The sequence below is a fragment of the Callorhinchus milii genome, unplaced genomic scaffold (assembly GCF_018977255.1).
Source record: "Callorhinchus milii isolate IMCB2004 unplaced genomic scaffold, IMCB_Cmil_1.0 Scaffold1, whole genome shotgun sequence".
Lineage (NCBI taxonomy): Eukaryota > Metazoa > Chordata > Chondrichthyes > Chimaeriformes > Callorhinchidae > Callorhinchus > Callorhinchus milii.
Window position 1 is genome coordinate 74,115,908 of NW_024704742.1, and position 13,787 is coordinate 74,129,694.

Sequence of the window (13,787 nt, forward strand, 5' to 3'; positions counted from 1 at the left end):
AATCATAATAGATGTTGCGAACGGGTTAACTTTTAAGTTAAGTGTGGGGGGGCAACTGGACTGACTGTCATGGGATAGGACACATCTGGTTTTCTGTTTTTGAAAGAATAACGGACAGCTTTGGAAAAGGGCAGAAGGTCACCTCTTATCAGTAAATGACAACAAGCCCACAGAGGTAACGGTCCAAGGTACCAGTCGACACAGGATCTCGACTAAGCAATAAGTCGCTAGATTCTGACAGGGCCAACCGACAGAAGGCAACACTCAAGAATAGCAGCTAACGAGCAAGTTGCTTAAACCAGAGGACCTCGGTACCATCCCAGGATACTGATAAGAAATAACCAGTCACTTAAAAGGAATGCACTAATGATCCCACACCACAAAATAATGAGCACCAGATGTGTGTGTGTGCTGAGGCACGTACACCCCATGACGTGTTCACGTGAACCCAGCATGATTTCGACCGGGTGATCTAATGTCCGCACCATGATTGGACGAACATCGGTATTAGAGTTCCGTTAACTTTGTGAACGGGGCCATCCCGGGTCGCGGAGACAAGGGTACGGAAGATGGGGCCGTCCCGGGTCGCGGAGACAAGGGTACGGGAGATGGGGCTGTCCCGGGTCGCGGAAACAAGGGTAAGGGAGATGGAAGACTGAGAGCCAGAAACACTAAGACTGAGGATATCAGATGGAAGATTGAAAGCTGTAAGCAAGAAGACTGAAAGCATGAAGAATCAAGCTTGTGTGCTGTAAAGACACAGTGTTGAACTCGAGATATCTACGGTGGTTTTATTCTGTTATAAGATCTGTTGATTGTACCGGCCTTTGGTCTGACCCATCGGGATATTGGGGAATAACGAACGAATAATAATAAAACAGTCTGATATGTAAACGGATTATGGCTGATTTTATTTTCTAACACTGGCACGTCCTGAGCCAAGGTGACACTTCCTGAGCCAGACATTTGGACAAAATACTGGAAGGTGCCCTATGCCTGTGGAACTGCACACCAACAAAAAAACACTGCTTCACACAAAGGGTGGTGGGAATGTAGAATGTCACATCAACAACTTGCATTTATAATATTTATAATATATACCTATAATATATACAGTATATGTGTGTATATTATATATAACACCTTGGGACCTCCTCCCAGCCTGTAGTTATTTGTTGTTATTTATTCTGTTCCCCAGTCACTTCATGTGTTACACTCACTCTGCCCCCTATAAATAAATTTTTAAAAATGTGGTCACTCTTTGCGTGACTGTTTGTGGGACACTGCTGTGCACAATTGGCTGTGGCATTTCGCCCATAAAATACGCAATCACTATACTTCAGTGTATCCTGCGATTGCTTTGAGATGTCTCAAAGACGTGATAAGGTGCCATGTCAAATTCAATGATTATTATTATTATTTATACAACGCCCTTCACTTGGGGTAGCATCTTGGAACACCTACAGTGGTAGAGCTTGATTTTGAGCTGGGAATCGGGGGAGGTGACCATAGGTGCCGTAGAAGGGTCTTCAGGTATAATCTGAAGATGGGCAGGGAGGAGGAAAGGTAGAGATTGAGGCAGAGCTCCATAGTTTGGGGGTATAATGGATGAAAGCACACCCGCCAATGGGTGTGTTCTTTTGATGCTAACTCAAGCCTTCAAACTTTGGTTCTTCAAACTCAAGATAGATATTAAAATATATCTTAGTATAGCCTGTTTCTTTGTTGATATTGACATGCCTTTGTAGGAAAAAAATAAGTTGATTTTTCTACTTGCATTATTATTCCTCTCCTCCAAGCAAGTTAAAATCTCATTCTCACCACATGCTTTTTCTAACAAGCTTCTCCATTCTGCCCGTCCTCTATTGCAATGGTGGCCAACCTTTTTGGTCGGCCACAAAATACAGTTTTTTGTTTGAATATTGATTATTTTATGCCATGTTTGTTGAGTTAAGCAGTGGGAAAAACCCATACATTCTGCTGCGTAGCCTGAGAGACTGACAGTAGTTTGAAAGATGCTGGGAAAGGGGGAGGAGGGATGGTGACATGTGGGAGAACATCCACCATCATGGACTACAGACGTGAACTGCAGCTGGTGCTTCCATAGAAAGGTTGAGAGGATAGGGAGGAGGGAACATGGTCAATGGGATGGTGGTTATGTAAGGATATTGATACTCACTAAGAAAGATAAGTGGGAATACAGAATATTCATCTATTGCTTGAATGTTTTGCTGAAGTGCATCAACTCAAGTACAGGGAATAGGTTGACCTCATCATCCAGTTGAAAGCCTTCTTTGCAATCAGGAATAACACCAGGGTAGGCATTTTTTGCTGTTACAATGACCCATTATTTGAATTAGACATATTCTTAGACACTGAATGAAGCACAATAAGACCTTCAAATATTCCCATAATAATTAAAAGTTAATTGCAACATATTCCATCTCAATTAGCACTGATGGCGGTGACTCTCATTCCTTTGGAGATGAGTGCAGGATTTGGTGATGTGTTTGTCAGGGTTTAACCCATTGCCGGCTATAGGCGCAGGGTGAAAAGGGGTACAGAATGTGTAATCAGGATGTAAGTGTTCCAATTTGTCAGATTAGTATACTGCCAAGTATGTTAGCCAGTGTGAATGTTGCAGTACACACTGAAAATCATCTAGTCGTATTTCTACTGTTAGATTATTCCTTTTTAGTATCCAATGACAGCAAGAGTGAATAAATGCTAAACATGTGCTTTTTTATGCAGCAGGTAACAACAAATAAATCAAACAGAGTTGCAGAGAAATTGAGGGCAATTACCTAGATTAATATATTATGAATAAAGAGAGCAATGACTAAACTTTGCACAATTTTTGACAACATACACTTTAGCAAAAATTAAATATGAAGCATCTTGGGATGTCCTCCTGGCATGAAAGGCATTATATAAATGTATTTCTATATTTCTTGTTTAAAAAAATAAACTATTAAACACATTCAACTTTTCTAAAACATTATATTTTAACAAATTTATAAAGCTTCAAAATCTTCACTTTTCTCACGTTTAATGGACTGTTCTCATATTTTAGTACATACAGCAACACAAGAGATTGTTTTAAAAAAACTAGAACAAAGCACACAAATAGTGATCTCAGACATTTTAATAAATGTTACTTTAAATGATGGAAAATACAAAAACAAAATCTAGTTTTAACTAATAAAGGACAACCCAAAATTTAAAATGTTACTACTCCCAAATGTAAGCATACCCCTGTGTACACACTTTCCTGATTTTATGCTGACCTTTCTTTTACAACAAACACACAGTAAAACTAAGTGCAATAAAACATGGCACCACACTATCTAAACATCCCACTCAAAGACTTACCACAAAAGATCTACTACATTTCTAAAGCAATGCCATTTATTCTGTAAATTAGAACATAAAAGGTAGCAAATTATTTTAAAAGAGACTGTATCCCGTGTCTTGTTTATACAAGCTTCAAGCCAAAGCTGATTCAAGTAAAATGCAAGGATTTAAAAATATAGAAAATCAAACTTACTAGTTTTCATATAATGTTCCATCCAACCTTAGTCACTTCTGTCAAGACAGAGGTATCGGTACTGCTGCAGCAATAGGGACTCTCTTAAATAGTTTGCCAGGGTTAAATGCATCCTAAAATTTTTAATGTTTGTAAGTGATTTTGTAGGCTAACAAAAGGGATGCAATCTCTTTAACAAATGTTTATACAAATGGACATATGCCACTGAAAACAAAGACTTGAGTGCCTCCAATGCTGTACTCAGTACTTGATATTATTGCACTGTTGTTCTTCAGCTGGATGATAGATACATTAAATGGATTCTGCAGCCTGAAGCAGGCTTACTCACTGATGATTATCGTACATATCTCACCACTGCTGCCAGCTGAACTCGTCATTCGTGCCAAAAACCAGAATAAATCCCAGAATGGTTGCAAAGATTATGACATTTCCTGTTAGCACTAGTGCACATGCTCCCCATTGAATCTGAAATAAATAATACTAGGTTAGAAAGAAATTCTTTGGCATAACTCACCTGTAATACCTCAATAACTTTGAACAAACTATTCTGATCAATAAGAATAAGTTTCTACCAAACTTTCACATAAATCAAGAGTCAAATAGAATAGCTAGAAATCAACATCAATTAATTGGAAAAACACAATCACTGAAAAAAAATTGGATCAGCAATTTTGAAACATTTTAATAAAATTGACAAAATGACTGAGTACTGGTTCCTTAAGTATGGAGGTACTGAGCCTAATTTAGTTTGCTTCGAGTAGAGTGATTTGGTGCTCTCTATTTCAATGTCAGATGTAGATTTTCCATGCATAAGGACCAAGAATGCATTTGCCCCCTTTGACTATAATCTGATAACTAGCAGAGTCTGTCCAAATGCTAACAGACTAATGCTGACTTATAAGCAATCTTCCCGGGTTATTACTGTACTTGGGAACATGCCTAGATTACATATGGTTTCCAGAAGCACCCACTGTGTAATAGAGTCTGAGAACAGTGGTTGTCCTGCAGCTCAGTGGTTAGAGCATTCGCCTCGCAAGCGAAAGACCTGGGTTCGATTCTCGGCAGGGCGAAATGTAGGACAAGTTTCCTTACTCCACACGCCTGTTTAACTAGCAGTAAGTAGGAACCCGATTGTTAGTTGATTGGCAGATCGCTTTTCCGGGGATAATAATTTCTTCAAAAAATAATAATAAATTGGTCACTTCAATCCACGACTGTTTGTGGGACACTGCTGTGTGCAATTTCACTGCCGCGTTTCGCCCATAAAAATATACAGTCAATTCACTTTACAGTATATTCTGTGAAGTGCTTTGAGACATCTCGAAGACATGATAAAGCGCTATATCAAATGCATGTATTATTATTATTTAACAGATACGTTATCATGCTAGCAAGTTAAACTGGAGCACTCTAACAAAGTAACTTTACAAGAAGAAACGGGTGTTGCCAGCAGCCCAGAAATGCTCAATTAGCATTTTGCTGAAACTTGTTACTCCTTACTGCACAGACATTCAAGAATTGGTCTGATGGCAAAGTTTTAATAAATGCTACGAAACTCAATTAGACAAAAATAACATGTAATGGCTCTGATTGGGTTTTAGTATTACAGGCTGAAAACTCTGGTTCATAGGATTTGCTGGATGACACATTTGTAGCTTCCCTAAACAGAACTGAGGGGAAACATTTTTTTTCCCTTTTATAGAAATGGTTCTAAGTACGTGATAAGGTGTATTCCACTTTTGGAAACAATGACATACCCAGAATATTTCCTGCTCTCTGGTCCAAAGGAAACCTTTGTTGCCCTTAATTTCTCTTTAAATAATATGTACAGACTAGTTCCCACCAGCTACTGCTGACTAAGAAGGATTTGTGTCCTTAAAACCACCACATTATAACTGAAAAGAAAGAGTCCAGGATCCTTTTTCTGCCAAAAACATTGGGCTGAATGTAAAATAAGCTGCTCAACTGCTGAAATTGTTTACTTGAGAAGATCGAACAACAACAACAAAATTACAGTTGTATAGTACCTTGCACGCCGGGAAGACGTCCCAAGGCACTGGACAGAGTTTCAGACCTGAGCTGGGGGTCGGGGTCGGGGAGGGTGTGGGGAGAAGCAGGGAGATTGAAAGCACGTTCGAGGAGGATGGTCTTGAGATGGGTCTTGAAGGAGGCAAGGGAAGGGGCGAGGCAAAGGGACTGCGGGATGGAGATCCAGAGGGTGGGGGCAGAGTGGGAGCGACACGGCGGGAATATGAAACAGGCCGGAGCCCACTGCGCGAAGGGAGCAAGCAGGATGATAGGGGGTTAGGAGGTCGCAGAGGTAGGGGGGGAGTAAGACCATGGAGGGCTTTGAAGGTAAGGACCAGGATCTTAAACTTTATCCTCTGTGTGATGGGAAGCCAGTGGAGTCGGGCAAGGATGGGGGTGATAGGGTCACGGAGCCTGGTGTGGGAGAGGACACAGGCTGTAGAGTTCTTGGTGAATCCAAGCTCAGTGAAGAGAATATGCTCTTCAGTATTCTGCTTGTATTTATTTTTTTTGGTCAGCTGGATGTCTGATAAATGTGGAAGTCCATCACCATGCTTAATCCAGCCAGTGATCCACATATGTGTGTCACCCACACAAGCATCTGGAATGGAATCCAACTCTCACTCTGGAGGGATGCATTCTATTTACCTAATCCTGGACGAGGGCCAACTCTCTCCAACTCAACGTCAGCACGACTGAGGCCCTCCTGATTGGCTCACGCCAGCACCTCCGCACCTCAGGCGCTGGCAGCATCAGCCCACGGCTGCACACTCACCTCACTAAACCAGTCAGGAACCTGGGTGTCTTGTTTGACCCTGAACTGTCCTTTCTCCCCCACATCTGCGCCATGAACGGCACTACCTACCACCACCTCCGCAACATTGTCAGTCTCCGCCACTGCCTCACCCCTCAGGCTGCCGAAACCCTCACCCACACATTCATCCCATCAAAGCTCGATTACGGGAACTCCCTCCTCATCGGCCTTCCCAACTCTTCCCTTCAAAAGCTGCAGATCACCCAAAACTCTGCAGCTCGTGTACTCTCACGCACCAGGCTCCGCGACCCCATCACTCCCACCCTCGCCTGACTCCACTGGTTCCCATCCCATGGAGGATCGAGTTCAAGATCATTGCCCTCACTTTTAAGGCCATCCATGGCCTTGCCCCCTCCTACCTCTCTGACCAGCTGACTCCCTACCAACCTGCCCACTCCCTTCGTTCATTGGGCTCCGGCCTGTTTCATGTCTCCCGCTCGACCTGCCCTACCATCGGTGTCGGGCTTTCAGCCTCTCTGCCCCCGCACTCTGGAACTCCATCCCACAGTCCCTTCGCCTCGCTTCCTCCCTTGCCTCCTTCAAGGCCAGTCTCAAGATCCTTCTCTTCGATCGTGCCTTTGGTCGTCCTCCCACCTCTCCGCCTTCCCTCACCCCTACATCGCCCCTTCCCCATGCTCGGGCACCGACACCTGGCTGTTCAGCGCTTTGGGACGTCCTCCCGATGTGAAAGGTATTCTATAAATGTAATTTTGTTGTTTGTTGGTGTTGTTGTATTAGATGCAGGTTGACAAATTTCAAGGCTTCAGGACCCCAGAGTGTACGTTGTAGTACGGCTGGAGTTTAACCAGCTAAAACACATATCTACTCATTGAGAGCACTATCTGACAAGCTTCCTGTTGTTTATCAAACTAGGACCACCCTACCGGTTAGCACTCTGGCCTGCAAAATAGGGTCTGTCACTACTATTATCCTGCCAATGAGTCAGGCTGGCTGGTCTGTCATCAGCAGAGTCCTGGAATACTGCTGACCCAGCAGGCTCAGGAACTGGGCCACTGCAGATGATTGATTGATTCAATTCCAGCAATTCACTGCTTAGCACATCACCTTGAAAACAGATAACCTCCAAAGAAACCCCAATTTATCCCCTCAATCCCCCCTTCCAGGAGAATTCTCAATGTGTAGAAACATTTTCTTTGCTGTCTAATTCCAATCTTTTGCAAATAAAATTAAGAGTTAACACTGATTCATGTTGCAATACCCGCCATTTTGAAAAAGACTCCTTTAGTGTATGACAAGCAGATGCAGGACAATTGATAAATCACATTGTTCTTCAAGGACAGAGAAAAATAAGTAAACACAGTAAGATCGCAATGGACAGAATAAGATCATAAGAGTTCATTTATGGGGCTGCTGACTATCAAACAAAGTGTATACAAAATTTATATAGATAAAAGGGTTTACAAAATGTTGCAGTGCAAAACTGAACATAAATTTAAAGATAAAAGAACGCATCATTCAACTAGAAGAAATTGGTTGACTATTTCAGAAATATTTTAAAATTAAACCTATTCTCACATTAACTATGAAAACATGTTTTTNGTTGGTAAAGACATTATTAAGATTACTTTTATCATTAATCATTAAACTTTTGATCCATTCATGCAGTGTCAGGATTATCATACTCACCACTGTTGCTCTGGCAAATATTAGAGGTAGCGCAAAAGCAGAAACAACAATGCCTGTCGTAAGAAATATGGCAAGTTCTTTACACGCACTGCTTGCTGCATCAGTATCATCCACTGTTCTGCTTGATATGCAGTATGGGATTGGAGAGAGAATGTAAAAGAAAAGGACAAACAATGGCCAGTATTTGCTGTAAGAGAAAAGGGTAGAAAGAAAATAGCATGTCTGAAAAATGAAATTAACACCTTCCCCATACTTTCGCCTCTTCAGCAGCTGCTTGACTCCTTTTTGAGGTACAGTGGGCCAGATATACAAGTGATAGTCATTGATGCACAAGCCTTGACAAGCTGCAACCGAGCCTAGCTTGATCTGGTCCTAACATAATATCCACATAAAACTTCATCCAGTGAGAATCACTGGACAATGATCATGAGCTGACCTGGCTTGCTTTCTCCTCCTCAACTTAAAAGGAGCTGTGATTTTCTTTTGTCTTTTGTCAGCCGGGTGTCTGACCCAATGCTTAAAACTATCCAAACCAAGCTGAAAATTCCATGCATCCCACCTACACATGGAAATCCAAGAGAGAGATGGTTGAATGGAATGCGCACTCTCTCCTTGGCAGGACACATACTGCTTACCTAATTCCAGAAAGTATTAGGCAATTTGTAGGGAAATAAAAGGAAATATGTTCATAGAAACTTCTATGGACTGAACAGGCTTCCAGGAAGTGGTATGAACGGATTAGTTGAGGAGTCAACATGATATCACAACTCTTTGAAAGACCAACTGGTAACTATCCTCGGGGGGGGTGGGGGGGGGGAAGTAAGTGAGGTCTCCTTGGAGCTGAACTGGCTCTAAGGTGACCTGTTTGGCAACGGAATGTCGGAATCTAGTCAGCCCCCTGTGATGCTCCCAGTCTGGTTCCTGAAACAGGTGGCTCCGCGGTATTCATGGGAGTCCTGGAGCTCAGTGGTTAGAGCACTCGCTTTGCAAGCGAGACACCTGGGTTCAATTCCAGGCAGTGCTAAACCTAGAGCAAGTTTCCTTACTCCACATGGCTGATAATAATCCCTCCAAAACAAAACAATAATAAATTGGTCATTTTCAATCCACGATTGTTTGTGGGACACTGCTGTGCTCAATTGACTGCTGCGTTTCGCCCACAAATATATGTCTACATCCGCAGACATGGCGTCAACTTCCACATGTATGCGGATTACACCCAACTCTACCTCTCTGCCTCCACCCTTGATTCCGGTACCACTGCTGTGCTGACAGAAGGTCTCAGACATCAAGTCCTGGATGAGAGCTAACTTTCTACAGTTGAACGTCAACAAGAACGTCAATAAAGAGGCTCTGCTGATTGGCTCCCGTCAGCGCCTCCTCACCTCAGGCGCTGACAGCGTCACCATCCATGGTTGCACACTCCACCTTGCTAAGCCAGTCTGGAACCTTGGAGTCTTGTTCGACCCTCAACTATCCTTTCTACCCTACATTCGCTCCATGATCCGCTCTGCCTTCCCCCACCTCCGCAACTTCACCTGGCTCCAGCACTGTCTCACACTGCAGGCTGCCGAAAACAAATCATTCACTTATGAACCCCAGTCTCATAAATTTACTCGAATTTCTTAATTTCCAGTTAACTCTTTGACCGTGCCTTCAGCTCCCCTCTCGACTCTCTACCCCCTCCTCGCTCACTCCCTTCCCTCCCCTCACCCTGACCATTTCCCCACTGCTCGGGTCCTGACCCAACTGTACAGCGCCTTGGGACGTCCTCCCGACGTGAAAGGCGCTCAATAAATGGAATCTTGTTGTTGTTGTTGTTAAGAATAAATTTGGAATGTAGTTATATTACTGAAATATTTCACTCCTAGTATTTTTATCTTTAGTTATGGAAAACAACAATAACAGTGTAAACAAAACCCAAAATACTGCAGATGCTGGAAATCTAAAACAAAAACAGAAGTCGCTGGGAACGTCAGAACTTACGAAGTGTCTGACGAAGGGTCGTTGACCCACTTTCCTTTCTCCATAGATGCTGCCTGACCTGCTGAGTGTTCCCAGCGATTTCTTTTTTTGAATAACTTAAAAGTAACTGTTAACAATACCACTATCATTAAAGTGAAAGCCAGTCAGTGATTAAAAGCCTAGTAAGTTTTTCTTTAATATAGAAAACTGGTAAACCTATGTTGAGTTGAATAAAAGTTATTCTTTTTAACTTACTTATACTCTGGAAGGGCACATCCAAGCGTAAGAAACATCAATCCAATGGCTCCGCCAAAGGAGAGACTGATCAGAGCTGAAACAGGTAAAAAAACACAAAAGATTACTTAACCTGTGACCTCTAAGCGTGCTAACTTATACATGCATCATTTCCCTTGAATCACTGAATGTTCTTTTTTTACAAAACAGGATAATTATGCAACAATCATAACTCCTTTAGTGAGGCTCTCACAGAATTACATAGACAATTACAGGACAATGGGAAAACAAAATAAAACCACCCTAAGAAATTTATAGGACATATAATCTCTGATCAATACATTTATCACAGACTTCATATGGAACCAGTAAAACATTGCTTAGTTCTTTGTGGTTCAGAATGTGATTTGAACCTTGTGATTTTATTACTACCTTGAAATCACTCCAAAATTCTCTACATAAAGCAGCTAACGAGAAACAGAACAATATCAGACGAATTGTGTAGTACGGTTTAAGGGAGTGTAAAATTGATCAAGAATTGGGGGATCAAATCATCTTAAAGTGATAATACTATTAGTGATTTGGATCTTTTTCCAGCTATATACAGAACTGCAGTTCACTGCACAAATAGGATATATACTTTGACAAACAAACTACCTATCTACTAGGGGCCTCTCAGCCCCTAGGCTCTGGAACTCCATCCCCCAGTGCCTTCGCCGCCTCCTCCCTTTCCTCCTTCAAGGCCAGTCTCAAGACCTTTCTCTTTGACCGAGCCTTCACCTCCCCTTTCGACTCTCTACCCCCTCCTCGCTCCCTCCCTTCCCTCCCCTCACCCTGACCATTTCCCCCCTGCTCGGGTCCTGACCTAACTGTACAGCGCCTTGGGACGTCCTCCCGACGTGAAAGGCGCTCAATAAATGGAATCTTGTTGTTGTTGTTGTTCAATATAATATACATTGTTAAGCCGGTTAAGTCAGACACATTGGGGCCAGACGGTTTGTGCCTTTTAAGAGGCATCCGAAGCTAACCAAAGTTTCTTTACCTCTTCCCGCTCACCAAAGGCGCAGTGGTGGCGCACGCTTCCTCCGATTGCTATTCCCATTGGACGGGAAGGAGACCAATTAGCGTTGACAGCCTGGAACCGCTTGTGAATGGATGGGCTCCACCTATTCACAAGCGGCTCAGCTGTCAATTAATCCTCCCATTCCCTCTCTTGTTTCTTCCCCGTTCCTCCTCACTGATTGACAACCCAAAGATGTTTGTGAATGTCTGGAGTCCGCTGTTAATCAATTGTGGATTGCTTTCCTGGGGTAATAATCTCTCAATCCACAACTGATTATGGGACACTGCTGTGCGCAACTGGGTGCCGCATTTCACCCACAAAATACACCCTCAATTTATTTTACAATATATTCTGAGACATCGCAATGACGTAGTAAGGTGCTACATCAAATGCAAGTATTATTATTATTATAATTTATTGGTTCTTGACTGATCTTTTAATCCAAACAAAATCTCCAATAATGTAGTTCTTTGTTCCACATTTCAAAGTACAATGCTGAAAATTTAAATGTTAAGTGTTTTTAAGACTCAAGGATGACGTCAACATCCTTTTTGTTTGTTCTTAAACCTAATCACAAATTTTGTTTTGTGCTTGTTTTAATAAAAAAGTAAAGTAAATCTATACTAACAGCATTATTCCAGACATTCAGGGTTAAAACATTTGGCACTGGGAAGTTGTTTAGATTGATTTCTTCGAACAGAATGTACAAAATCAGAAAAGATAATTACAGTAAAATAATAAAACAGAGTTTAAAAATTACCAATGCTATCCCTCTCATGGCTCTCAAATCAATTAATTGCTAAATAATAATAATCCTTGCATTTGATATAGAGTATTTTATGCAGGGAGGAAGTCAAAAAGTGCTTCACAGGATACTGTAAAGTGCAGTTATTGTAAAGGTACTATGTCAAATGCAAGGATTATTATATATTGTTAATTTATAGGCAAGCACGGCAGCAACAACTTGCATGCACATAGCCCCATTCATGTGGAGTAGCATCTCGGGAGTGCAAATTGGCAGCCAATTTGCCTAAACATTGTCCCAGAAACAGCCATGAAGTGAATGTTCTTTTTTTGGGGCGGAGGGGATTGCTGGCCAGAATACCAGGAGAAACTCCCTTCTCTTTTGAAATAATACTATGGGATCTTTATGAGCACCTGAACAAGCAGACAAGACTTCAGTTTAACATCTGATCTGAAAGATAGCACTTCCAAAAATGCAGGTCAGCCGAGACTATATGAGTTCAAAGTCCTGACGTTGAACCCACAATCTTCTGAATCAGAGGCAACCAAGAGGCTGACCAACTGCGCTCGGCACAGAAGTTATCCAATTCTCTCTAGAATATACAAACACAAAGCGTCTTAACTGTCACATTTTGATTAACAGTGAGGTGCAAAACAAAGTTCTGGTTAATCAAAGATCCAAGTATCCAGATACCCACCTTCTAAATAATGACAGATTGTATTCAAATATTCAAATTGTATTTCGGCCACAAAATATACAAACAATTCACTTTACAGTATATTCTGTGACGTGCTTTGCGATGTGATAAGGCGCTGCATCAAATCAAGGATTATTGTTGTTATTATTATTAAACACTGGACCTGACTTGCATCGTCTTACACTATGTTAACCTGATGAAGAAAGCATTTCTGACAGACAATCTCCAGAGAAGGTCGAGGGGCTGAAAACCACCGACATTTATACATTATATAATGTATAGTTATATATCCTCTCACAAAGGCTAAAGGCGGCCTGAGTGTCCCCAGTGTCCCCGGGTAATCCCGGGCCACTGCCTGCCCGCCTGCTCCTGACAGCCCTCCCGGGTTATTCCCGGGTTCCTCCCGGTGTGTCGGGGTGTCCCCGGGTTACTCCCGGTGCTGTGGCTCACCTTTAATCCCCGCCATGATGACCGCGGCGCCACCCGACACACTTCCGGTCCCGGACCTGCGCAGTTTCCGTCAGCGCGCACATGCGCACTGGTGTGCAGCGGCTGCTCCGCGGTGTCAGGTGTGATGTGGAGCGGCGGCGGTGACTGGGCCTCTCTGTGCAGATTGCTGCTGCATCGCACCCTCTCCAGACACAGCGCCCCCTTAACCAACCACCACCACCAGCCTGCATTTAAATAGCACCCCTCACGCAGGATAGCGTCCCAGAGCGCTTGACAGTGGCTGAGCACGAGCTGGGGCAGCGGGAGGCGACCATAGCCACGGTATAATAGCAACACCTCAGCCGTGAACTGAAGATGCAGAAGGAGGGTACAAGACGGATGGACAGAAGCAGATTGTTCCTGGGTTTCAGGGGCTACAGTGACGTGCAGCGCAGAAGGCTGGAGAGCCAGTCGGGCGGAGGCGGCGGGTTGTGGGTTGGCGGGGGAGAGCGGGTTAGCAGGTCACAGAAGTAGGGAGGCGCCAGGGCACGAAGGGATTTGAAAACGATTGTGAGGATCTTGAAATCGATCCATTCGGCGACAGGGAGCCTTTGAAAC

The 13,787-nt window shown here is 43.0% G+C and overlaps 1 protein-coding gene across 1 annotated transcript; it reads right to left on the bottom strand.

The window, feature by feature from the left end:
- Positions 1-3,032: 3,032 nt before the first annotated feature.
- LOC103177648 (leptin receptor overlapping transcript like 1) lies at positions 3,033-13,269 on the bottom strand. The gene is made up of 4 exons (XM_007891898.2): positions 13,191-13,269; positions 10,257-10,332; positions 8,037-8,223; positions 3,033-4,012 (listed from the first exon to the last, which is right to left on the bottom strand). The coding sequence occupies exons 1-4, from the start codon at positions 13,204-13,206 to the stop codon at positions 3,896-3,898; spliced, it is 396 nt and encodes a 131-aa protein (XP_007890089.1). The 5' UTR covers positions 13,207-13,269; the 3' UTR covers positions 3,033-3,895.
- Between the last annotated feature and the right edge of the window lie 518 nt (positions 13,270-13,787).